The 24,819-nt window shown below is 40.8% G+C and overlaps 1 protein-coding gene across 2 annotated transcripts in view; it reads left to right on the plus strand.

The window, feature by feature from the left end:
- mical2b (microtubule associated monooxygenase, calponin and LIM domain containing 2b) overlaps positions 1-24,819 on the plus strand; it is a 78,435-nt gene that overhangs the window by 8,693 nt on the left and 44,923 nt on the right. For both annotated transcript variants that reach the window (XM_085169085.1, XM_085169086.1), the window contains exons 2-5: positions 16,252-16,633; positions 17,734-17,941; positions 20,938-21,054; positions 21,659-21,760. In XM_085169085.1, the coding sequence (XP_085025211.1) occupies positions 16,337-16,633; positions 17,734-17,941; positions 20,938-21,054; positions 21,659-21,760 (724 nt within the window). In that variant the 5' untranslated portion in view covers positions 16,252-16,336. The remainder of the gene's footprint in view (positions 1-16,251; positions 16,634-17,733; positions 17,942-20,937; positions 21,055-21,658; positions 21,761-24,819) is intronic.

A 24,819-nucleotide genomic window follows, 5' to 3' on the forward strand; every position in this document is an offset into this window, starting at 1 on the left:
TATTTACAGCAACACAGCATAGATTTACATGAAGAAATTACTCAAAAATAAATTATCAGCATTTATTAAATAATCATGCTCCATAAATAAAAGAAAACCATGTTGTTTTTGTGCATAACAAAAAGCTCATAATTGTGCAGTCAAAATGTAAACTAACAGACGCTGAGCATAATAACAAAGACAGATTTCACAGCTGCTCTGTTCCCAACTTCTACTGCGTGACTGACAGCCTTGAGTTCGAAATCCTCTTTGTAACCACGTCTCTTAACAGGTGCCATTTATGGCCCTTATACACACACAGTACGGTAATATTACGTTGAAGCACAGTACGTATCACTCCGCGAGGCTCCTCGGTAGCCGTAATGCTCCGACAATCCATCAAGCGCTGCAGCTCCGTAGCTTACCAAAGTCGTACTAAAACATTTTTTTGACAGATTGCTGAGCGCCGTGTACGACTTAAAATCGGTTCGCGGTCAGTAAGCACAACCAGAATTCATACATAAGGCGCGCTGTCAACTTTTGAGAAAATGAAAGGATTTTAGGCCGTGCAGCCCCTGTGGGCTGCATGTCGTTAGCATGGTTAGCTCGTTAGCGCGGTTAGCTCGCTAACACGTTGACGCCGTCCAGCCCCACAACTCGCTAACGGAGATTTGCCGTGTCCATCTTGTCGCTGCCTGCAGGTGAAGCTATGGGGGAGGAGGGGGAGTTGTGTTCAGTGAAGGAGAGGCGAGGCCGTGTAACGTTGCGTAGCGACAAAAGTGGACGAAAGAGAGGCAAACGTGTGGTTCCACAAGTATAATTATAACGTAACATAGATTATATCGATATAAAGGATATTGTCACATCTTATATCTCGTATGAAAATATATCGATATTTTTTAAAAACTCGATATATCGCCCAGCCCTACTTTGTGTTGTTCCTTGCGATGCTTCTGGTCTCAGCAATACCAATTTAGGCAATTTAGGTCGCTAAGACTTTCCTTTTCCAGTCAGATTAGTTTTATTGCTGTTTACTGAGTGTTCGAACACTCCCCTGTTGTTCGGTGCAACCTTTGTACCAAAGAGGACTAACAACACGATGCCCTTATTAGTAGATTGTATGTACAGAAACAAAGCCATTGCGTTATAGTAAATCCCTAAAAGGACATTTCAGCTCTTCAAATTAAACTCTGAAAATTGACTGGCTGTTGAATACAGACTTTGTTATCTTGGTCCTGATATATATCCCTGTTAAGTCTGAAGAGCAGAGTTCTCGGACCATCACTTCATGGTATGTACAAAATGTAACATGTTAACACTGAATAACAGCTTTTGAGTTTAATCAGCTCTAAAGAATCGTCTCTTTTGTACTAAAACACTGAAGTAAAAGTAAACAATTAAATCATGTGGATTATGTAGTAGTTGGTTACTGCTGCTGGGTATTATCTCAGTGCTTCATTCACATGCAGACCCAGTCTACCAGATTTTAGGTGGCTTGAAAAAGATTTCCTTTAAAATATCTCTGTGCATCTTTTTAAAGAGATTAGAAAATAGTTATTTGCATTTTCAGAGATTTTTTGCTCCTGACTTAAAGTCTAAATCTTTACAGTTTTTTGCAAAAACATTTTCTGTGTTTTGGTCTGTTAGTAGTTTGCAAAGTGCGACGATGGCACTAACCCATCGGCCTGAGTTTGAGAGCAGGTGTTATCTGATTTTGGTTTGTGACTTTGCTTTTTCTGTACATGTGAATCTGGAGGGATTTGCATGCATTTGAATTGTGGATATTTGGAGCTTTCAGCTGCCTTATTTACATGTGACGAGCCAGACTGGATGCAAATCTTACTTCCTTTTTCTTCCTTACGTAGTTCCTTTTTTCATCTGTAAGGAGAAGAGGGAACAATGATGGGTCTGATTGTATTCATGTTTTTTTCCTGAATGCTTTTGGTCAGTATATCTGGGGTTTGTTTTTTTTTTTAATTTACTGAGACTTCCTGAAAAATCAATCAATATGGTGACACAATCCTCTGAGCCTAGCAGTCTGCTGGACTTCGTGGCACTTTGTTATCCTGCTTTCACTTTGTAACTCTGTCTTTGTTTCAGTCGGCAGCAGTTTCTGTGAAACTTGAAATGCTATATGACTGAACTTTACCGTTATGGAAGTTATGCTGTAAAAGTTCAGCTGTATCCTCGGAGCTGGAAGAGCAACAAAATTTGTCAAACGGGCCAAAAATGTATGAATAAATGTGTAGAGATGCAATTATTATTGAGCAGAACTGAGTTCAGCTTCTTTGTTTGGCGCTCCACAGTAGTCCCAGTTCCTCATGTGGCCCCTCTGCTTTATGCTCACTATTGGTTTCATTGTGGTAACTTATAGAAGTGAAATTCTTAAGCTGTGATAAGCGTGTGTATGATATCTCCAGAAACACAGTTCTTAGTATCTCTGACTCATGTGGCCTGGACAGTATTAAAATACAATACTTAAGGAGGACACTGGGGAATGTAAGAAGTTCTGAGATCCAACAGGAAGCAGTAGCTTCAGATGTGCCGTTATAAACCTGAAAATGTAACACACTTTTCTTACTGGTGAGTCTCTCTTTTAGTAAATCTGGTAAGAAAACTATTCTGTGTTAGAATACATTCTTATTAATTTACTCATTGTCAATCAAACTCGCTGCAACACAGGATTGTGTAATCATGTATCCCCTGACGTCTGTGGGCTTCATGTAGGTGAGGAATGCAAACATGGCAGTGAGGGGTCAGGTGTTGTCCTGTACAGTTATTGGTCTGACTGACAGAACGCACATGCTCAAGATCACAGTTGGAACCTGAGAGCTGTCGACTGTGTGCTAGGATATGTGTCAACCTCATTGTTCTTCCTGTGCTTGTCCTTGGAAGGTTGTGAAATTGCAGGTATAAAACACAGACTGTACATAAAAGATGGATGTACCAGAAACTCAAACAGTAGGAGATGATTCAGTACAACGTAATGTTGCACAGGGTAAATGGACTGCTACTAATTTTTAAGTGTGTGTTGATAGCTCTGCATACAGTAGGACAGTGCTTGTTGAGATTTAAATTGAACTTTTTTAACCCTTTAATTAGTGTGCACCAATATCAGTAAATCTGTTACATCATCAAATCAACATTTATTTATATAGCACATATTAAAACAACAGTGTTGACCACAGTGCTTCACAGTCAGTAAAAGCATGAGACAGTTAAAAACAAACAATAAAAGAGGACAACAAACAATAGGTAACAACACAACAAGCTAGACCAGCCAACTAGACAGAATCAAAAGCCAAAGTAAAAAAATAAGTTTTAAGACGTGATTTAAAAGACTGGATCGACTCGGCAGTACGAATATGAACAGGGAGGTTATTCCAGAGTCTAGGTGCCACAGATGCAAAGGCCCGGTCACCTCTCGACTTCATTCGAGTCCTAGGTTGTGCTAGGAGCCTGTGATTGGACGATCTAAGTGCTCTGTTGGGATTGTATGAGTGGAGTAGTTCAGAAAGATAGCTGGGTGCTAAATTATTAAAAATATTAAAAGTGAACAAAAGAATTTTAAAATCTATACGATATTTAACACGGAGCCAATGTAATTTGGCTAAAATTGGAGTTATGTGTTCATGGATTCTCGTACCTGTTAAAAGACGCGCAGCTGCATTTTGAATTAACTGAAGCCGGCAAAGAGAGGAGTGTTGGAGGCCCGAGTAGAGGGAGTTACAGTAGTCCAATCAGGATGTAATAAATGCGTGGATAAGCTTTTCAAGGTCCTTTAAAGGAAGGAACGGCTTTGCTTTGGAAATCATCATAACATTTGCTTGGTTCTTTATTCCTTTGTTTAATTGCTTTATAGATTGTTTTCCCCCCATTTTCTATGATAAAATGGTTAACAGGAAGAGTTGTCTAATAAAGTACATACGCTAGCATAATAGTTGTAGTGTTAGGCTTTTGTCTAATTAAAAAAGTGAAGAAGAATCATAGCTTCTGCTTTATTTTTCAGCTTTGGAGGTGGGCACTTGAAAAGCCTCAAGTGGCCATTCTAGGATCGAATGTTTTTGGCACTTCTGGCTTAATTTTATAGGCCTCAGAGTTGTTGCTTGGTGTACATTTAAAATTACATGTATGACTTACCCAATGGCAGATCACATGATCCAAATTGCAGCAAAATCTCCAGTATCTCCATGTGTCTTTGTTAAGGAGCTCAACAATATAAAACTTTCGCTTAATTTAACTCATTTTACACTTGCAGGTCTACTTGCACAAATGCACAAATACCTTTTTGCATGTATCCTGTACTTTTACATAATGACCCACTTCACTGCGTCTGCCACCCAGGGGATACCAAATATGTAGCTGACGAAGAGTTTGGCCCCCCTTTGAGCTCCTTATCTGTAGGTTAAGTATGGGTGTGTCGTTTTCAGATGTGGGCTTAACTGATGTGCCTATAAGATATTGTCTCTGTGAAAGGCATTTAGCAGCGTGAGCAGCAATGACTTTGTATGTTTCTTTAGTTCTTCAGAAAGCATCTGCTGAGTGAGAGTAAAGAATAAAATGAAAATCTAAAACAACTTCTTTCCTCTTATACTAACAAACTAGGCTTATGTGAAATAGGAGGCCACGTAATAAAAAGAACTCAACAAAAGATGGTAACCCTTTGATGTTAGCGTCCTCTGTGCTACAGTAGCTCACCTTCTACTAGCTGGTGCACTGCTCTCTGTTGCAGCTACACAATTTATGGATGCATCTTGCTAGCGTTAGCTGATAACTAAATATGGACCCTTCTGGCTCCAAAATGGTGAAAATGCTGATGTTGAGACTTCTAACTGCAGATTCCAAACACAATGAGTGATTTTTGCAGTGGCTATGTCCAGCCTTTATTTACAGTCTTTTCATGACGCACCAGGTAGTTAGAAAGTAGGTGTCAGGGACTGGGTGCTACACAGATGAATGTGTAAATTATACTCACTGTTATTTTGTTTTCCTTATTATATTAGGGATGATGATGATGATGATAATTAATAATAATGGATTTCATTTGTATAGCGCTTTTGGCGAGGCTGCCATATCGCGCCATCGGCCCCTCTGGCCATCACCAGTAGGCAACGGGTGAAGTGTCTTGCCCAAGGACACAACGACTGAGACTGTCCAAGCCGGGGCTCAAACCGGCAACTTTCAGATTACAAGGCAAACTCCCAACTCTTGTTAGGAATCTGGAAAAAGGAGGAAATGAGTTGAAATTCCAGCTGAAGCAAAATTATATTTTTAAGAAATTAGAGTGCAACAAGTTTAAAGGGCAGCTGATAAATTTATGTGGACATAAATGTGGACAGCAATGAAATGAAAATGATAATTTCTTTTGTTCCTAGGTCAGGGGACTGATGTGATGAGGGGTCTATTTTCATTGGAGCAATTGTTATCATGATGGATTCAATCTGTTGATCTTACAGCAGCGATTTAGGCTAACAATGGACTAGAAATACAGAAGGCTGTGAGTGGTTCATGGGAGGAAGAAGGGAAATTGTTTTCCTTGTGAAATTGTCCTTAAAGTCTTACGTAGTCAGAAGGTTGAGCTCAGAGTTCTTACTAAATGAATGGCTAGAAATGATACTAATACTAAATGATACTAATGTAAGCCTATTGCAGTTGGATCCAGGAACCCTGCAATAAACCAAATCTTCATCTGGAGGTTTTATTGACAGTTTAGTGTGGTCATTTTAATGGCTTTAGCTTGTGTGTCTCTCGAACTCTAATATTTTAAGAGGTGTTTGTCCTTTCATTATTTAATTTTCACTCATTTGTGATAATTTTGTGCTAGCGTAGGGTCTGATGCAGTCACTTTTTGTGTGATGCGTCTCTGAGAAGACAGCAGCTCCACACGTTCCAGCTGTTCATATTTCCTGTTTTCATAACCAATCCCTGCTGCTGTCTCCTGGCCAAGTCCTGCACTCCAATCGGATTCAAATTCCATAAATTTCAGTTCTCTGAACTCTACACTCCCAGTTTGTGTTTTTCCCTGTCTTTTCTCGCTCTGTTTTGGCATCCAGTCTGTCTGGGTAGAAATGTGTTGACTCAGCTTTGATCCCTCTCTCAGAGCACTGTTGGACAGGCCATTAACTTCACACAACTACAGTTCTGTTACGTGGCAAGTAATTAATTTTTTTCAAACAAAGTCTTGTGACCTACAACTGAAAAGCTTTTGCACTGTTTGTGGCAGATTATTAAAATAGGCTTGAACACCTCATCTGTCATTCAGGGTTGGAGACTGGGTTCAATATACATCTTTGTCATTCTGCCAGTGAGTTTCCAATTAATCTTTTGTTGTCATTCAGAGGTCAGTTTCAAAAAAGCATAAAATGTAAACGTCTACTTTTGGTTTCTGTGAATATCCTATTCCACAAAAACACAAACTCTTTGTTCCCAAGGGTGGGAGGGAATAAAGCTTCCTGGAAATATTTTATTTGCAAATTACTTTGTGATGAATAAATAATGGCTCGATATATTTAGCTGCCTCTCCAGTGAAACTCTTATGTTGAGAACGAACCCCGACTGCAGCCGGCAACAGCGGTCATGTTCTGCTCCATAGTTTTGATAAGGTGCAGGGATCGGTTCTGCCCCTGATGCAGGTTCTGGGTTCTAGTTCAAGTCTTAACATAAGACAAGATCTGCTCTTGAGTTATACTTAGGACTGCTAGACAATAAAACTTTCAAAATAAAAGCACTGTCTCTTTGTAAACTGACCACAAATGGTGTCGTTCTCTGACAGATTTTTATTTTTTAGAGTACAACAACAAAACCACACAATCGATTAGCTGCCAAATGTGCCACTTGGGTTGCCTGCCCAAGTAAAATCTGTTGCATACACCAGCATTACTGCTACACCACTAAACTATAATGGGTAACGCCAGAAGTACAGATGTTAATTAGTCCTTTAGTCTAGGGCTGCACGATTAATCGTTAGAAAATCGCGATCTCAATTCATACTTATGTGCGATCTCATTTCCAAATGACAATGATTTAAAAAAAAATCCGGGACGTAATCTGCATGAAAACAAGCGCTCACTCTTCCTGCTCAACAAATGACAAGGGCGGAGCCTTATATCACGTGATACAGAAGCTGACTGCTAAAATTGGCAGGGAAAAAACAACGGAGAGCACGTCAGGGATGACGAGAAAGTGACAGGAGAAAATCCGTCCCGGTCAACGACCCAAACATCAATAACGGGAACCTTATACAGCGCTTCCCTATACACGTCGATCTCCCGCAGGCACAAAGAAATTACGGAGGCTGTTACTTATCACCTGACCAAAGATATGGCTCCATCAACACTGTGCAAAACGAGGGATTTAGGAAAATGATCAACACCCTAGACAAACGCTACACAGTGCCGTCCCGCAACTATTTTTCTATTGTTGCACTACCTGCTCTATACACACAGTGTCGAGCAGTACAACATTTTGCAGCAACGACAAAATGTGAGACATTTGTTGTTTTTGTTTATTTATTGTTTTTATGTTCAGTCTCAACTGTTACGAAGTTGATGTGCAGTTAATAAGCGCAATAAATATTTATACTGGAAAAGAAAATCGTGGGAGAATCGTGATCTCAATTCTAAGCAAAAAAAAATCGTGATTCTCATTTTATGCAAAATCGTGCAGCCCTACTTTAGTCTGTGTCCAACAAAATTTCAGTAGATGTTCCTTTCAGATTGAGCGTGCAGCACAGAACTTATAATGTAAAACAAATGAAAGCAGACAGTCGTTACATTCAGAATACCTGACCCACAGTCGGTGAGTTTTCATGGTAGATAACTTTATTCATCTATCAGATGTGTTGGCTAATCTGCTCTAAACACAGGTACGGGTAGCTTTACTTTCTCTGGATCTTATATTTGCATCTAGATGCTTTTTAATTTAGTAACTATACTCGCAGGACTAGTTTGAGCTGCTGCAGTTGCTGAGCTAACTCACTGACTCACAAAGTGACCGATTTTGACTCAAACGTTTCTTTCCACAGTTTTCCACCTTTGCTCGACATTTGTTTTGTTCCAATAATTTGATATTAACTGCTTGACAGAGCAAGTCCTCAAACTCTAAGACTATTTCAGATTTATAAAAATATGTGACAGTGTCCACAAATCCTTCAAACTGAAAGTTGACCATTGATCAATAAAAAAAAATCATTTCTATAAGTTAAAAGCTTTAATCTGTCAGTGCTCCTTATAGTTATTCCTCCACATGAATGTAGGATTCTGTGCAATGAAACATAAAGTAGTATACAGCTTTGCATTACATTTACAAATGACCACCAGTGTTGTAACTTTTGGGAGCGTTTCATCTTATAAATCCAGAAAGTAGCCAGTTTACAAAGTATGTGATGTATGGAAGATGCTCATTTGTACCATAGATAGTGGTATCAGTCACATGGGAAAGAGCAATGTGTATTGTTTCAAATGAACTGTGAGAAGTGTTACAGATCACACGTTTTCCAAAGGATACAAAGGGAAAATGAGAGTCAGCAAGTGCAGTTATAATGGGTAATGACGTGTTGTCATTGTGAATGAAGCGTTGCTTTGTTTGAAGTCCAGGGACACATTTCTCCTGCTCTACTTGTCACCTGTACGCTCCAGTTCTTTGTAACTAAGGGACTTGTTATCTTGTGCAGTTTGCAATCAGGTAAACAGACGTAGCTCTAATCCTGCTCTGATTTCTGACCTCCTTCGACTTCCTGGAGATGTGAAGGGGTGTTGTCTGGGTGTGTCACTTTGAAAGCTGCTGATTTAGCTTGCTGCCAGGATTTATAATGCTGCAACAGCTTTTCTTGAAAGACAAGATTCAGATGAGTACTAAGTGAAGGAAAGCCCTTGATTTTTAACCACACAGATTCCCTCAGGCCTTCTCTGTGCTCACTTTAAATGTCATTACAGAGCCATCTCAGCCCATTTAATGTAATGGACAACCTGTGGATATATATTTATTTTATGCCTGAAATAGTCTCCACAGGTATTGACTTTGTGCATTCATTAACACACAGAACAATCAGTGCCACGATGATAAGTTTATAGGATGCATTTAGTGTTTTTCTATTACTTTAAGAAACAATGGTTATAGTAAAAGCATATAGTTTTTTAGCTGAAGTATATAGTAAAGCCTGGAAAAAAAAAAGTAATCACGCAAAATAGTCTTTTTATTTGTGAATGGAACAAATTGTTGTTTAGCTTTGATTGCGCTTTGCCATTAAGACACAGTGTTCACATGAACAGAATCAACTCTTTGGGGTTTCCTTACCTGGATGATTGAACATGCATCAAGACATTTAACCCACTTTGACAAGTGCAGCTCAAATTATTTTGGTTCTGTCCAAATGGTGGGAAAAAAATAAACTGTGACGTCTCTCAGATACCAACTGCTAACTAAGCAGAGGCTCAAAGAGGGATAGCGTTACATTAAACAGATTCCCCCAACACACGCACTCACACGCTGAGTCAACCCTGACCTACAAAACCAGTTTGAAAAGCAGAAAATGGATTTTAAATTCATTTTAGATTTTTATTTTCTTTCTATGTATGCTTATTTTGTGCTAAATTAACTTAAAAATAATCTTTCTCTTACTTTGGTCATTGGTGCAGTCTCTCAGTTCACCCTGAGTCTGAAACGAGCTGTTTTAAGCTCCCTTTAAGCCACCTGTCTTCTAACTGGCTGCTGCCTGTAAACAGAGCCTGCTGGGTGGGGCACTATGCACAGCCAGTGCTGTGTTCCTTAGATACTTATGATAGGAATACCACTGTCATTGACATCAAAATCTGACATGGAGCCTTTAGATGCAGCTGGTTCTTTTGTCTCAAAGAAACTCTTTAAACGCACATTTCTTTTCTGTAGTTTGCACAAGTGCACATACACATGCCTTTAGCATGTATCAGGATGGTATCACAAACACACAATGTATGCATACGGTGCATAAATAACTATCCATAAGTAGGGATGGGTACCGGTATCCGGTGCCATCTGACATAAACGGTAGTAACCAGACCGAAAAGCAGCGCACATTTCGGTGTTTTATTTCGGTGCTTTTTTTTCCTGAGCTGTGATACACTTTCTTCTTCCTTACATTTGTATTGGCGGTTGGCAAACAACTGAAAGGTGCATTACCGCCACCAACTGGTATGGAATGATACACTTTAGATTCTAGCCAATCATTTTACGTTTCCGAGGATAGTAGGCAGGCCCAGGTACGTACGTTCTTTTAGAGCAGAGCTACAGATTAAAAATGCCCAAGGCGAAGCGGTCAAAAGTCTGGCTGTACTTCTCAGCAAAAGATGCAAACTCAGCAGCTGCAACAAGTGCTTTAAGCTGATACTGTGATACTGTCAAAGGAGGTAACACCTCAAATCCGATGAAACACCTGGCGATGCATAGCGGGTTTTTTTAAAGCCGAGAAATGCGGCGTATTTGATAGCTTGCTGCGAGACCTCACACCGTGCACATCTACTGCGGGTGTGGTGCCTGTTATCGGACCCGAAGTTAGCAACATCCCCCAAAAACCCGAAGAGTAGAGTCCTGGCCCCTAGCCCTGCCAGTGTAGCAGAAATGATGAGGATGATGATGCAGCAGCAGCCGTTCTTCTCTGCGTGAGTCGCTTAATTTTGTTCGTGTGTAATTTACGTTGAGTAGGCTAACCACGTTATTACATTAATGCATGTAAGGTGAACTAGCAAACATCATCATAGCTACATGCAGCTGTCTTCTTGTTTGATGGCAGATACTCCCTTCACCCTGGCCAAAAAGGCTAAAATGACCAAAGAAAAAGTGGAAAACAGCTAAACATGAGAGGTTTTTGGAGAAAGTTTGTTTTTTCCATTGATTAAGCACTGCTTCCAGCCAAGAGTGATACCATATATGCCCCATAGCTGCAGAAAAGGCTAACATTGTTATCTTTAAAAAAAAAAAAAAAAACAGCTGAACATGAGAGGTTTTTGGACCACTTTTGTGTTCTCCATTCTTTAAGCACCGGTTTGAGCACCGTTTAAGCACCGGCACCATTTCAAAAGTACCGGTTTGGCACCGGTATCAGATAAAACCTAAACGATACCCATCCCTATCCATAAGTGATCTAGCCTTGTGTTACTTCTGAAGTGTTCTTGTATTTCATATCACATCATCACTGTTTGACACCCGACACAACTAAAATGACTAACCTAATTAAAAGGTCACTCATTCAAGTACTCAGGAATAGAAATGTACAGTGTATGAATGCTTGGTGTCAATAGACTTGGACGGGTGTGTGGAGGGGCTGTTGGGTACAGGTTCCACTTACAGGGAGGTGAGACTTGGAGACCCAAATTCCATTCATTTGTAAACTTTAAGTGCATGCTGCATAAAATAGGAACACGATGCTTCAGTATGACCTTGCACCATAAACTTTATTCCTCTTGCTGTAGGAGGAAAAGGCATTAAAAAAGCTGCAGACATTCATCTGTTGCGTTAGTTTGTGACTCGGCTGAAACAGGCCTTGAAATGCAGGCTGATATGGATATACTGTGAGACAGAAGTGAGCTTGGAAGGCGATACAAAGTAAACCACTTCCTCTATCATGCTTCCCAGAATGCACCCTGCCAGATGTGGTTATATACAGTAGTAGTGCAGCTTCCAAGGTTAGGACTTTTCCCATAACCCTCCAGCTCTGTGAATCTCAACACACACTACTATATTTTTCTCCTGACCCAGCTGGTCAGTGGGCTGACAGTTGGCTTCCGTGCCGTTTTCAGGACGCAGTTTCCAAACACATCCCTCGATATTTTTTATTTTTTTTATTTGCTCCGAGCCGTGTCTCAAGTTTCCTTTAGAAGTGATATGGAAGCTTAAATGTGAAACTAGTATGAGTGTTTTGCTAGGCAAATTGCTAAATGCATTCATGTATTATTTCAATTAGATGGGAAAACTGGCAACAAAGCTTCAGAAAACTTTCTCCATTAAAATGGCACGAAGGGTCTAAAGTAAGCATGTGTGAGTGTTTCGGGGGAGGAATAGTAATTGAGACGCTGCTGTGTGCTGCCAAACTGTTCGGTAGCAGAGACCTGAGCCCCCCTTTGGGCCACTCAAGGATTTAAAGGGAAGGTCTGTCTTTCTTGCAGAGTGTGGGGAATGTGACTGGCACAAAGTAAAGGCCCCACCAGGTGTTCTGCTGCATGCACATCCCTTGCCGTGGCGCACACTCTCCTGTACAAACACAGATTTTCATGCGATTCGGTTTCAGGTCTTTTGGATGCCGCGTGCTGCGTGCGTAAGCGCGCACGTCGGCTCCCGTCTGTAGTTGAAAGAAATGCGATCCCTCTCGCAGCTCCTCCAGGAAAGCAGATTCCATGACTGTAACGGTGATGCTGAGAGGCTTCCAGCGATTGGGATGTGATACTTTGACAAAGATGTTATCCAGGAAATGGTTTGGCTTTGGCTTCAAATAACACGCAAGCCTGTTTTTGGGATAGTTTGAGACGTATAGAATAAAAAATACTTTTTAATATTAAGGAAATTACTGAGTCGAAGGATATACAAGGAGGTATTAAGCAAAGTAAAATTCTGAAACTTTTAAACTTTTATTTAAAGAGTAGAGATTGAAGCTATAGATATTTGCGTATTACCGTTTGTTGTGGAGGAAGTAGTGCAAAAAAAGATGTTTGGGGTAATTTAAGATGGTCTGTTCAGCCGAGCAGCTCCAAAGCACGTTCCAACAAACATAACAGAGTCGGGGGTGTCATGGCGTGGCCAATGGAGGACTAACAGAAAAGCAATGGGGCCCACAGGAAGTCTGAAAAGCTGATTTCAACCCTGTGCCCTCATACAGATGGAATTACACAGCAAGTAATACAAGAGTTAAACACTGAATAGTTGTTAAATGAGTATTTAGAATCTTTACTTAACAGTTAAATAAAGAAAATAAAGAGTTACAGGCATCTAAATAGTGCAAAGCACAACATTTGCATGGCAAAATATGATTCAGTAGACGTAGAAATACAAGTACATTAAAACATTACCTGTAAGTACTTGAGTGCATGTACTGTTGGATCCTGTGAGTCGGTCCTGCTCATGCTTTCATCCACTGGTGCCGGCCACGTGCCTGATAGTAGGGATGTAGTTGTGGAGATGAGGGAAGCTTAATTTAGAGTCAATGACTTATCTTAAGCAAGTGACTAGTACTGTTTTGAGGATTTATACTCATGCTGATGTTCCCGTGGTGCTCTGCAGCTTTGCTGAATGCACTAGTCGGCAGTAGGGATTCTTTTTTTTTTTTTTTTTTTTTTTTTTTGCCTGTCCCGTTTGGCTCTTTTGCCATCAGAATTATTGTCTAAAGGCGAAGAAAGATGCCCAACGGATTTTCTTTACCAAATTGACCATCCCAGCTTTGCCGTAATGGTCCATTTGAGGCAGTAGGGATTCTCAGCCAGATGTCTTGTCATATGAAATGTCAAACAGTTGAAGTGAATGTGGTGTGCATGCTTGGAAGTGTTATGTATGCAGAGAAATCAGCTGAAGTGTAGAATTTAGCTGTCAAATGTTGTGACATTTGACGACTTTTGGCCCTCAAAGCACTGGAATCGCCAAAAATGAAGGCAAGTACATGTTAACTAAAGGCAGTATGAGCCTATGTCTCACTGAACATTAGACTTATTAATCATTTATTTAAAAAAAAAGTGTGACATCAAAAACAAAGGTTCAGTATTAATGACTGAGATATTAAAGTGAAAATATCATTAATCTTATTTTCAAGCTTTGTATTTTAATTCTTGAAAACTGTCAGAGCGCTCGGTTTAAAACCAGAGCCTTTGGTTCACAGGAACTAGTTTTGCATGCGCTGACCTAGTAATCTGAAACTCTCCATGTTTAACATGAACATCCACCATCCAACAGTATATGTACATGACAAATTTAGCAGCTGCTTTCTTTCAGCGTTGCATTTACATCGACAGTGACGAGGTGGGAGTTTACTTTCCTAAATAGGAACATTTTGTGGTGATTAATTGGTCAGGTTGTGAGAAATGAGTTGAGAAGCATTTCCCAGAAAGCCGTTTATAAGCCTTTACAGGGTGGATGAATGTTCTTCAAACGTTGGGATTAAGTTGTTAATATTCACATAATCCATCCTTAAAGAATTGAATAGTGCAGCTATCAATGCTTTTATGTAAGTAAGTAAGTAAAATTTTATTTATATAGCACATTTCTAGATAAAAGATCACAAAGTGCTTTACAAGGTAAAAAAAACAAACAGTCCAAAGTTAACAAAATGCAATTTTAAAAAGACGTGTTTTTAGCTGTTTTTTAAAAGTAATCACTGAGTCTGCAGATCTTAAGTTCTGAGGAAGAGACTTCCACAGTGTGGCGGCCACAGTAGCAAAAGCTCTATCACCCTTGGTTTTCAGTCTTGTATACTGAATAACAAGTAGGCCCTGATCACAAGACCTCAGGGACCTACTAGGGGCATAGGGCTGTAAAAGTTCAATGATGTACGCTGGTGCTTGTTCTTGAATAGCCTTAAATGTCAGAACCAGAATCTTAAAATGGACTCTGAATTCAACGGGGAGCCAGTGCAGCTGTATAAGCAATGGTGTTACATGCATGAGAGTATTTCGATGTTTTTGTCAGAAGCCTTGCTGCAGCATTTTGGACAATCTGCAGACGCTCCAGGGAGTTTTTGTTTAGACATGTAAACAGTGAATTACAGTAGTCCAATCATGATGAAATGAATGCATGAATACCAATCTCCAGTTCAGTATGAGATACTATGGGGCTCAATTTAGAAATGTTTCTTAAATGATAGAAGCATGGCCGAACCAGAGATTTGACGTGGACATCCAGGGTAAGAGCAGAATCAAAGGTTACCCCGAGGTTCCTGATAGACAATTTCACACATGTTGAAAGAGGACCAAGAGCATTCATTATGTTAGGTACATGTCTGTCTGGAGCACATACAAGGACTTCAGTCTTTTCTTCATTAAGTTGGAGGAAGTTGTCAGCCATCCAACCTTTGATGGTTTCTAAGCACACATTTAGAATCTGCAGCTTATATATATATATAGAGAGAGAGATAGAGAGATATAGAGATAGATATAGATATATATAGAGATAGATATATATCTCTATATATATAGAGATAGAGATATATAGATAGAGATAGATAGATGGATAGATATAGCTGGATGTCGTCTGCGTAGCAGTGGTAGCAAATGATGCGACTGTTGACTTCAACAATAGAAACTCATGGATTTGGGACAGAGGATGTCCAGACTTGACATGTGCAGACTATACTTATAACATCTCTTATGAAACGAACTGTCTCAGGATAAATACTCAGCAGAGAAGTGCTGCTATCTTGATATTTGGTCGTCATCTTCATGAGCTCTTAGTTATGAACATAAATCCGTTTGCACGGTTTAGAAGAAGTGATGTATTCTTCCTTAGCGTTTGCTTTTTCCACATTTTGAACCTCCCCGAGTTGCTGCTGGCACACAATTATAACTGTGAAAGTGTTTTTCTCTGTATTTCTGCAGCTACAGGGTTTGAGCTGCTCCCATGACTGCTCAGCTGAACCCTCCAAATGCACATGGGGTCATAATCCTATCAGGTAGTCGGGGCAAATATCTTTGTTGCACAGGGGGCAAAAAATATGTTCAGCTTATTAAGACTGTTTGAACTTCACAGGCTTGTCGTTGGCTGGAGGTGGATGTGTAGGCCTGTACGGGGATGTATTGGTAAAGCAGCGCTAGTCCCCGGATACCTCACGCAGAATGCAGGACATGACACTCTGGCTATATGAGGCAACATGCTGACCTCTGCAATTTATTTTCAGACTCCTTACGTTTGAAACGTGACCTTGCTGGAACTACAAGGGTGTTTCCAGACAGCGATGCAAAATTAATACCTGAAAGATGTCACTGCAGTCGCAAACACGACCAGAACGGAGCAGGGCATAAGCGCCTCATCTTTTTGTAATTATTATAACAAAGTAATCTCGTCACCTTTGACAAATATTGAAGTCTTTCCTGGCGGTTATTTGTGCATTTATTTTAAAATTGTATCTAAATTAACTTTAATTTCAGAAATCACCAGGATATTAAAACTCTATATATAGAATATCCAGTTAAACCTGGGGAACAAAACAAAACTTTAGTTTGCTGACTTTGCACCAAATGATAACCTCACCTTTCCCTCGCTGACAGATGTTACAGAGTTCACAGAAGTATAAGTTCTTGGTCTTCTTTCCTTTCTTTTATTCAGCTGAACATTGCACAAATGCTGGGAGTCCCGTGCTGACTGTGTGGAAGGAGAGGATAAAAAAGCGGGAGAGCAAAGGTGGAAGAAAATGATTAAAGGAGACTGGACACACCGGTCATCAATGGGCGAGAAAGAGGACGAGCGTACGGCTCAGGCCAGCCAGCTATTTGAGAACTTTGTCCAGGCATCTACCTGTAAAGGGACTCTGCAGGCTTTCAGCATCCTCTGCAGGCAGTTGGAGCTGGATCCACTGGACCACAGCAACTTCTATAACTCACTGAAGGCGGCAGTCAGCTCCTGGAAAGTCAAAGCCCTTTGGACCAAACTGGACAAGAGAGCTCAGCAAAAGGTCTACAACCAGAATAAGGCCTGCCAAGGCACGAGGGTAAGAAAGACCAAGCACGACTGACCTCTGAAGGTTCTGAAGTGGTTGTGTGATGTTGTTCTGATGGTGTTGAAGGCTGTTGAACGGCAGTAAACACATGATCCAAACTCTGAGCAGAATTAATATAAATCGATGACTGAGATGCACGCAGAAACATTTACTTAGTGTTTAAGTATTATTTGCTCAAAAACATTATGAAAGTTCGCATATGCATTTCACGTGATACAATAAGGATCTCCTATTTGGTATTTTCTGTCACGTGAGTTTTGTCTCGCCATAAACGAATGGATATTCTGAGCACCGTGTTTAACGCAGCATTGGAAAGCTCGTTTCTGAAGGAGAAGATAAGAAGTCTGGAGGGAAATGAGGCCAGAGACTCACAGAGGGGAGATTAACACAGAAGGGTTGGGTTGGGAGTTCGCCAAAAATAACAGAAACTATTATTTCAGGCTTTTTTTTTTTTTCCAGGAGAAAAATGGTGGGCCTAAGGCTGGGTGGGCGATCTCTCTTTTAAAACTGTATCTATTCTCAAAATGAGGGCAGAGGATTTAGCAGTTTGGGACTTTGTGGAGTTCTGTGAATCTATCGGTTTTTCTTTGTTCTTTTTAATAAGGTAGCCGTTAGAAATGTACCCAAATTGCTGTGCTAATTGTTTGGCTACGTAATTTCCTGTGTGGCTGTAAAATAGCTGCGTGCCGATCTGGAAATGAAGCGCTAAATGCGATTTTAAAAAAAGAGAGGCGCTGTGCTGCTGCAAGACATTTGAATGATGCTTTCCCACTCCAGCTGCGTACATGGCATATTTGCATTAGGGGTTGAAATTCAGTAGTCAGTAAAGTATATGTTTAAGCTTACATGCTGGTGTTTTAGGTGTGTTGAGTGATTCACAACCTGATTGGGTTGAATAACATGCAAGAGAACATTTCAGTTACTGTCTGTTGCCGTTTTCCTTCAGACCTCTCTGTGAACTCCCTTGTTTTATAAGCTAGTGTTAAACAAGCCAGTACAATCACCGTGAGAGTCAGACAGGCAGGCGACATGCTGGAGTTGTTCCTGTGTTGCAGCACAGAATCTTAAAACTGAAATCTTCTCCCGTTCAGTGTTTGATCATCGGCGGCGGTCCGTGTGGCCTTCGGACGGCCATCGAGCTGACTCTGCTGGGCTGCAAGGTGGTGGTGATTGAAAAAAGAGACACCTTCTCCAGGAACAATGTGCTCCACCTTTGGCCCTACACCATCCACGACCTCAGGGGACTCGGGGCCAAGAAGTTCTACGGAAAGTTCTGTGCTGGCGCCATCGACCACATCAGTGAGCGTGCACACATCATTTGTCTCCGTTTTTTTAAGCTTTGATGATAATCTGCCAAAACACAGCACAGCTGACTGAAAGTTAAACTGTGACACACATTCTTTGATTTTTAGCTCTAGGAAGGAAGACGCATCCTAATTCCTTTCAAATGGCTCCAATTTATGATTGAATAATTCATCTGCTTTTAAAGTTATTTACTGACTAGGTTCTAAATGGTTGTAATAGGAAACAAAACATGAGTCCCATGGTATCTTGATAATATAGTCATGAAACAATCTCGTTTGAGACATAAGAAAAATGAATTAAAATTCAGTTGCTCTGCCTGTCTGAAATTTTATTAAGCTATAATAATATTTTGGGAAATTTTCCATCTTTTATCTCTTAATGTGGTTTTTGTGAGTGTATTTCTGGAGATCTGAGGAAGTGCAGTGCCGGCTTTGATGTCGGGCTTGTACTTTGGCTGAAAGTTGGTACCATCCTTTAGTTACTACTGCTACTTTCTCCACTCTGTGTGTGTAAGGGGTGGGGCACACATGCACAGACATTAGTGGATGCCCAGGGTTCTTACACCTTAGTCCAGGGGTAGGCAACTCCAGGCCTCGAGTGCCGGTATCCTGCAGGTTTTAGATCTCACCCTGGGTCAACACACACAAGTTCATTACCAGGCCTCTGGAGAACTTCAGGACATGTTGAGGAAGTAATTTAGCCATTTAAATCAGCTGTGTTGGATCAAAGACGCATCTAAAACCTGCAGGACACTGGCACTCGAGGCCTGGAGTTGCCACCCCTGTCTTAGTCTTAACTAAACGTGAATTTCTTATGCCAGCTGAAGAGGTGTCAGATTATAAAACAAGTCTGGCAAAAGTTCTACATTATAAAACATTTAATCGCTCTGAAAAACTTCTAATATTGGTTTGATATTTTTTTAATGTAATGTATTCATTCTAATCTGATTTTTTTTTAAATTCTAATCTAATTTAATTTCTAATGTTATTTTTGTTTGGAGCGGTATCGTTATGATTTCTTGCATGTGATGCGTTTGAAGCACATTTGTAAAAATAAAATGGGCTGTCCTCAGAGTGGCACCGCAGTAGTGCTTTAACAGAGAATACATGCAAAGTACTGTGAAGCCATAACATGTAAATGGTTCCTGCCTCTGAGTAAGTGCACTGTGTGTGTGTGAGAAATCACTACTGTGCAGTAAATGTGATGTTGTCTGGCCACAAAACCAAAGCCACCGTCACAGAAGTGGATGTGTGACTCTGTCATGTGAGAGGAGGATTGTTTTTCCTGCAGCCTGATTTGCTGCAGTTTGCAAGTAGCGGGGCGATCGTGGCTCAAGAGTTGGGAGTTCGTCTTGTAATCGGAAGGCTGCTGGTTCGAGCCCCGGCTTGGACGGTCTCGGTCGTTGTGTCCTTGGGCAAGACATTTCACCCGTTGCCTACTGGTGGTGGTCAGAGGGCCCGGTGGCGCCAGTGTTCGGCAGCCTCGCCTCTGTCAGTGCGCCCCAGGGCAGCTGTGGCTACAACGTAACTTGCCATCACCAGTGTGTGAATGTGTGGATGACTGTATGTAGTGTAAAGCGCTTTGGGGTCCATAGGGACTAAGTAAAGCGCTATTCAAATACAGGCCATTTACCATTCACATTTCCATTCGCACTTGTTGCTCTCCAGCTTTAGTAACTGTCATGCATCTCATTTCAAAGATGAGGTCTGCTGACTCTCTTCACTCATTGTTTTCTTTCTCATCTGTACTGTACGGGCATTCTTTGCTAATGCATGTAAGTACAGTGTAAATGCTTCGGCATCTCAGATTCTTACAGTAGTGTCCAGGGGGAATCTTCTTCCAGCTGCTACTGCAGATCATCTGCCTCCATCTCATCCTATCCCTCACATCCTCCTCCGCCACACCCACCCTCTGCATGTCCTTCTCCTGAACGTCCGTTAACTTTAATTCCTTCTGGAGCACAAGTGGAAACGTGTACAAACAACTCGCATTATATTATTCTAAAAACTAAAAAATCATGCTTATGTTGATTTTAAATTCTGACTCATTGAGAGTCTGTTGCCATGTCTCTGCAAGTATCTACTGTTGTCAGTCTGTTTTATGGTCTGTTTGGTTGCAGTACGCTGTTGTGACAGATCCACACAAGTATGGTGTCCTTGTCTTTGTTGCTTTGGATTCATTCAGTCGCAGCAGCAGCAAAGCTCTATTTTTATAATCCTCGTGATTACCTTTTTGTGTCAGTGGTTCTTCGACTTATGTGACATGGCCTATTTAAGAAGCATAAAAAGGTTCAAACCCCCAAACTACTTATTTCATGAATAAATAACATTAAAAACTCATCTGAGTCCAATTTCAGCAAAATAAACATTAGCACGATAGCATCAGTAAACCACATTCCATACCACAGGTTGTATATATTAAACTTATATTTGTTCCCCTGCTCATCAACACCCAGATTTTGGGGTTTTTAAACCGTTTTTGGTTTAAAACGACTGAGTTGTTGCATAATGCTTGGCAGCATGGATAGCAAAGTGCATTGCAGAGACACACTTGAGAGTTAATTAGTGCTAAATGACAATAAACTAAAAGCCACCTTTTTTAAAACCTTCCTAAAGTTTAAGGGTTAGTTGTTGAAAATCCACCCACCATAGCGTTGTTATGGAGGCTTTAGAGCACAGTTTACAGCCTGTAAAGTTCATTCTAACTTTAAAATCCACCCTGGAATGGGCTCGGGTCATTTTTGGCACTTCTCTGTATAATTTCTATTTATCCCTGTAAGTTGCTGCTTGGTTCGAAGAAAGCCTTTTTTATAACCATGGATCTTGGAGGACGTGGGCTTTTTTTTTTTAAATTTCCCAGTTTTATTCTGGAGATTTAATTGATGTGTGTTAATAACTACTAAGTATGTAGAATTGCTGTTTTTTGCCAGTAGAGATGGTTCTTTTCTTTTCTTGGTTTGCTCTGTGAACACACTTGTCTCTTTGCTCCAGGTATCCGCCAGCTTCAACTGATGCTTGTAAAAGTGAGCTTGATCCTTGGTGTCGAGATTCACGTCAATGTTGAGTTCATCAAACTGCTGGAGCCACCAGAGGAGCAGACAGATGTCGGTGAGTATGTCCTCATGAACAAATTCATTACACCAGTGTGTAAGTCAGTGCATTGCTCTACTATGAAGCCATTTTCAGTTCCAAAGTCAGTAAGTATCCTCACAAATAGAGAAAGACAAGTGTGTCTGTGGGTGTGTATTTGTGGTATTATCTGTATGTTAAAGTGTCATGAGTGGCAGTGACATGCTGGGACCCGCCTGCATATCTTGGCTATATAAGGAAAGTTCCCTACACACAGTGCATGTTAAAATGATCACACATTTGAAGTATATATAGAGTATTTCTACTCTGTGTGGAGAATAAAGATAAACTGAGTGTGCTGTTAAATTTTAGTTGAACTCTGTGCTGCGTTTTCTGAATGTCTTAAAATAGCACGTCCCACACGGCACGTCCAGAAACTTCCTCACTCTAACACTCCAAGGAACATGACACGACTATGTGACACTGAGAGGGTAGTTGAGATGCAACCTCATCTGCTCTGCCTGTTTCGTGTTTTTCTTTAAAATCAGCACTTGAGCGTGCCTTCCTGCCTTCCTGCCTTCCTGCTTGTGTTTTCTTGCACTGTCCTTGAATGTCATATATGGTTTCTTGTGTTGTTCCTCAGGTCATGGTTGGCGGGCGGAGATCCGACCTTCTGGCCATCCTGTCTCGGACTTTGAATTTGACGTGGTGATTGGAGCTGACGGACGCAGAAGCACATTAGATGGTGAGAAAAGATTATAGGTTACAGATGCGAGTGGTGCTGTGGGTCATACTTTGTTATGGACCTACATTTCAGGAGTCAAAGCTCCGTTTGTTTGTTTTTTTCTGTGGAAATGAGGTGAGGTGGTGCAAAGCTGCTTTCAGCCACTTGGTAAAGCATTTCCTGCTGACATAGTTTCAGCTGGAGGCTTAATGGTGCGTATGGGGTCAGAGGGGTGTTCTGGTTCATGAACTGTTGGAGAGCTTTGTTGGCTTTGTCAAAGCGTACAAGTTGAAGTGTTTATTTTCTGCTCGTGTGTGAGTGTGTGTGGCATATGTGTGTTATGAACATACTTTCCCATAAGGATGACTGATGGGAAGCATCATCCTCCTGAAGGTTTGGTGTCTCCATGACTGCAGAGAAACTGTTTCAACTGCATGTTGCTCCAGGACTTTCCTCTAAGGAATATTCTAAATATAATATAATATAATATATAATAATATAATATTCTAAATAGGATTATAATGGTCGACTAGTAGGAGGGGGAGATGTTTGTGCAAATTATTTGTTAGGGAAAGAACAACATTATGACTAACTCCTGACTGTCGTCTACACTAGATAACTTAAGAATTGCAGCTTCTGTCTTAAAAACACAAACAATACAAAATTCCCCAATGGTTAGGCCCTGCAGGGATTTTCTTTAGACTTGAAGTAATTCCACATATCCATGATGAGGACGGCAAAGAGTCTAAGAAGCTTGGAAAGAAAAGCGTCTGGAAGACGTTTCATCTCTCATCCAAGAAGTTTCTTCAGTTCTAGGGTCAAATGGTGGAGAGTCCCAGATTTAAGCCCTGTGGGAGTGAGAGGGACACTGGACCCCCTAATGATCCTCTACCTAATCACACGAGCCAAGGTGTGAAAACTGGTGTGGGTCACCATCAGCCAAGGTTTCGGGTGAGCTCATTGTGAAACCTAGCCCCACCCTATCATGTGATTTCCTGAGGTCAAAAGGCCCAGGATGTGATGTTAAGGCATCTGGGAAGGGAACTCAAAACTGGATGGCAGACAGCTGGTGTCGTAAACCACCGCCTCTGTTCAAAGATGGCCGTTCACAGTGGACGTAGATGGCTTCTTTCACTCCTCTTTCAAACCGTCTGTCCTCTCTGTCCAAAATGGGAACATTGGCATCTTCGAAAGAGTGACCTCTGTCCTTTAGATGCAGATGGACCGCTGAGTCTTGTCCCGGGACAAAGGATGTGATGTACACTTGGAGCCTGTTTGATAAGTACTTTTGGATTTTGGAGAGTACGTTAGCGGTATTGAGGGAATAGCATCTACATGCTCCCTCTCATTCAGAGTATTATAACATTTATTGTCAAAAGTATGCAGATGACACACAACTCTGCACATCAGTGTCACCACATGATTGCAGTTCCCCTACACTTAAACAAAAAGTGCATTAAGCAAATCAGTGGTTGTTTTCACCCCCAAAGAAAACAGCCTATCTAGAAAACATGATGCACAAATTCGGCCTATTATCAGCCTTACATCAGAGGTGCTGGAGCCTATTCCAGCTGTCATAGGCCAAGACGCAGGGTACAGACTGAGGATCTGTCCAGGGTATCACAGGGCTGGCACAGAGACACGCTCACAGAAACACCTATGACCACTTGAGACACCAGTTATTTTAACCCCATGCATGTATTTGGGGAGGAAGCCAGAGTACCTGGAGACTCCACAGAAAAGGCATCTCTTGTAAATCCAGCCTGGATTCAAACCCAGGACCTTATTTCTGTGAGGCATCAGTGCTTACCATTGCCCTACCGTGTTAGTACCATTGGAAAAATATTGGAAAAATTAAAGGATTTCAGTCTGAAGCAGATGCAGAAAATCTTGCTTACACAGTATTCAAATGATCACATCTTCAGCGGATTAGATTATTGTAACTGTGTCTTTACAGGTCATAGTAAAACTACAGCTCATTCATAATTCTGCAGAAAGCTAACAAACATCAAAAAGGTGGAGCGCATTACTCAGTAAAAAATAAATCACTGCATTCCCTTTGAATTAGGGCAGGGCGATATGACCAAAAATATTTATCACGATATACATTTGAAAATTTGCGATAACGCTAACTGACGATATAATTGACACTAGACAAAATACTTTACAACTCTACAACTTAAACAAGCAGCTGTTTTTTGTATGTGCATTAAAGTTACATAAAAATGTAACAGTACAAATTCCTTGCTGACAGTTTAACCAAAAGGCAATTCCAGTGGAAATTGGCCGACATATCCTCAGCATAACCATGTGTAATATCCACAAAACTTAAAAAGAGGTTATACACACACAATACGGTAATATCATGTTGAAGCTCAGTACGTATCACTCCGCGAGGTGATACGTACTGTCGGAGCCGTAATGCTCCGACAATCCATCAAGCGGTGCGGCTTCGTACCTTAGCAAAGTCATACTGAAACATCTGACAGATTTTCGAGCGCCGTGTACATAAAATCGTTTCGAGGTCAGTAAACACAACCAGAATTCATACATAAGGCACACGGGATTATAAAGGGCTCTGTCGATTTTCAGAAAAATCAAAGGATTGATTTTAAGTGTGCCGTATTTTCCAAAATACACGGTAATAACGACGGCCCGCTAGCATGCTCTACCAAAAATAGTGCTTTGTTGTGTACCTGACGGACGAAAGCTAAACCAGTTCCACACCACTGAAGTTGCAGCATTTTAACAAACCAGATCTGGTTCATCCTTTTCATTTAACGATCCACTTTCGCTCTTCTCATTCTGCGTCGCCGCCATGTGCGTATGTAAACATAGGCAGTGCGCATGCGCGTTTTATCCATATTCTATCGCGATATTTCATTTTCCTATCGTTGCCCAAAATTACACCGGTATTGCCGTGAACGGTATGATATAGCCCAGCCCTACTTTGAATAACTTTTAAAATCATTCTCATGTGTAAAGCACTAAATAGACTCTTACTGATTTACATTTTTATTCACCCTTTGCCTTACAAAACATCCAGATCACTGAGGTCATCAGGAGCAGGCTTACTGTTT

Source organism: Neolamprologus multifasciatus, chromosome 7, assembly GCF_963576455.1.
Source record: "Neolamprologus multifasciatus chromosome 7, fNeoMul1.2, whole genome shotgun sequence".
Taxonomy (NCBI): Eukaryota; Metazoa; Chordata; class Actinopteri; order Cichliformes; family Cichlidae; genus Neolamprologus; species Neolamprologus multifasciatus.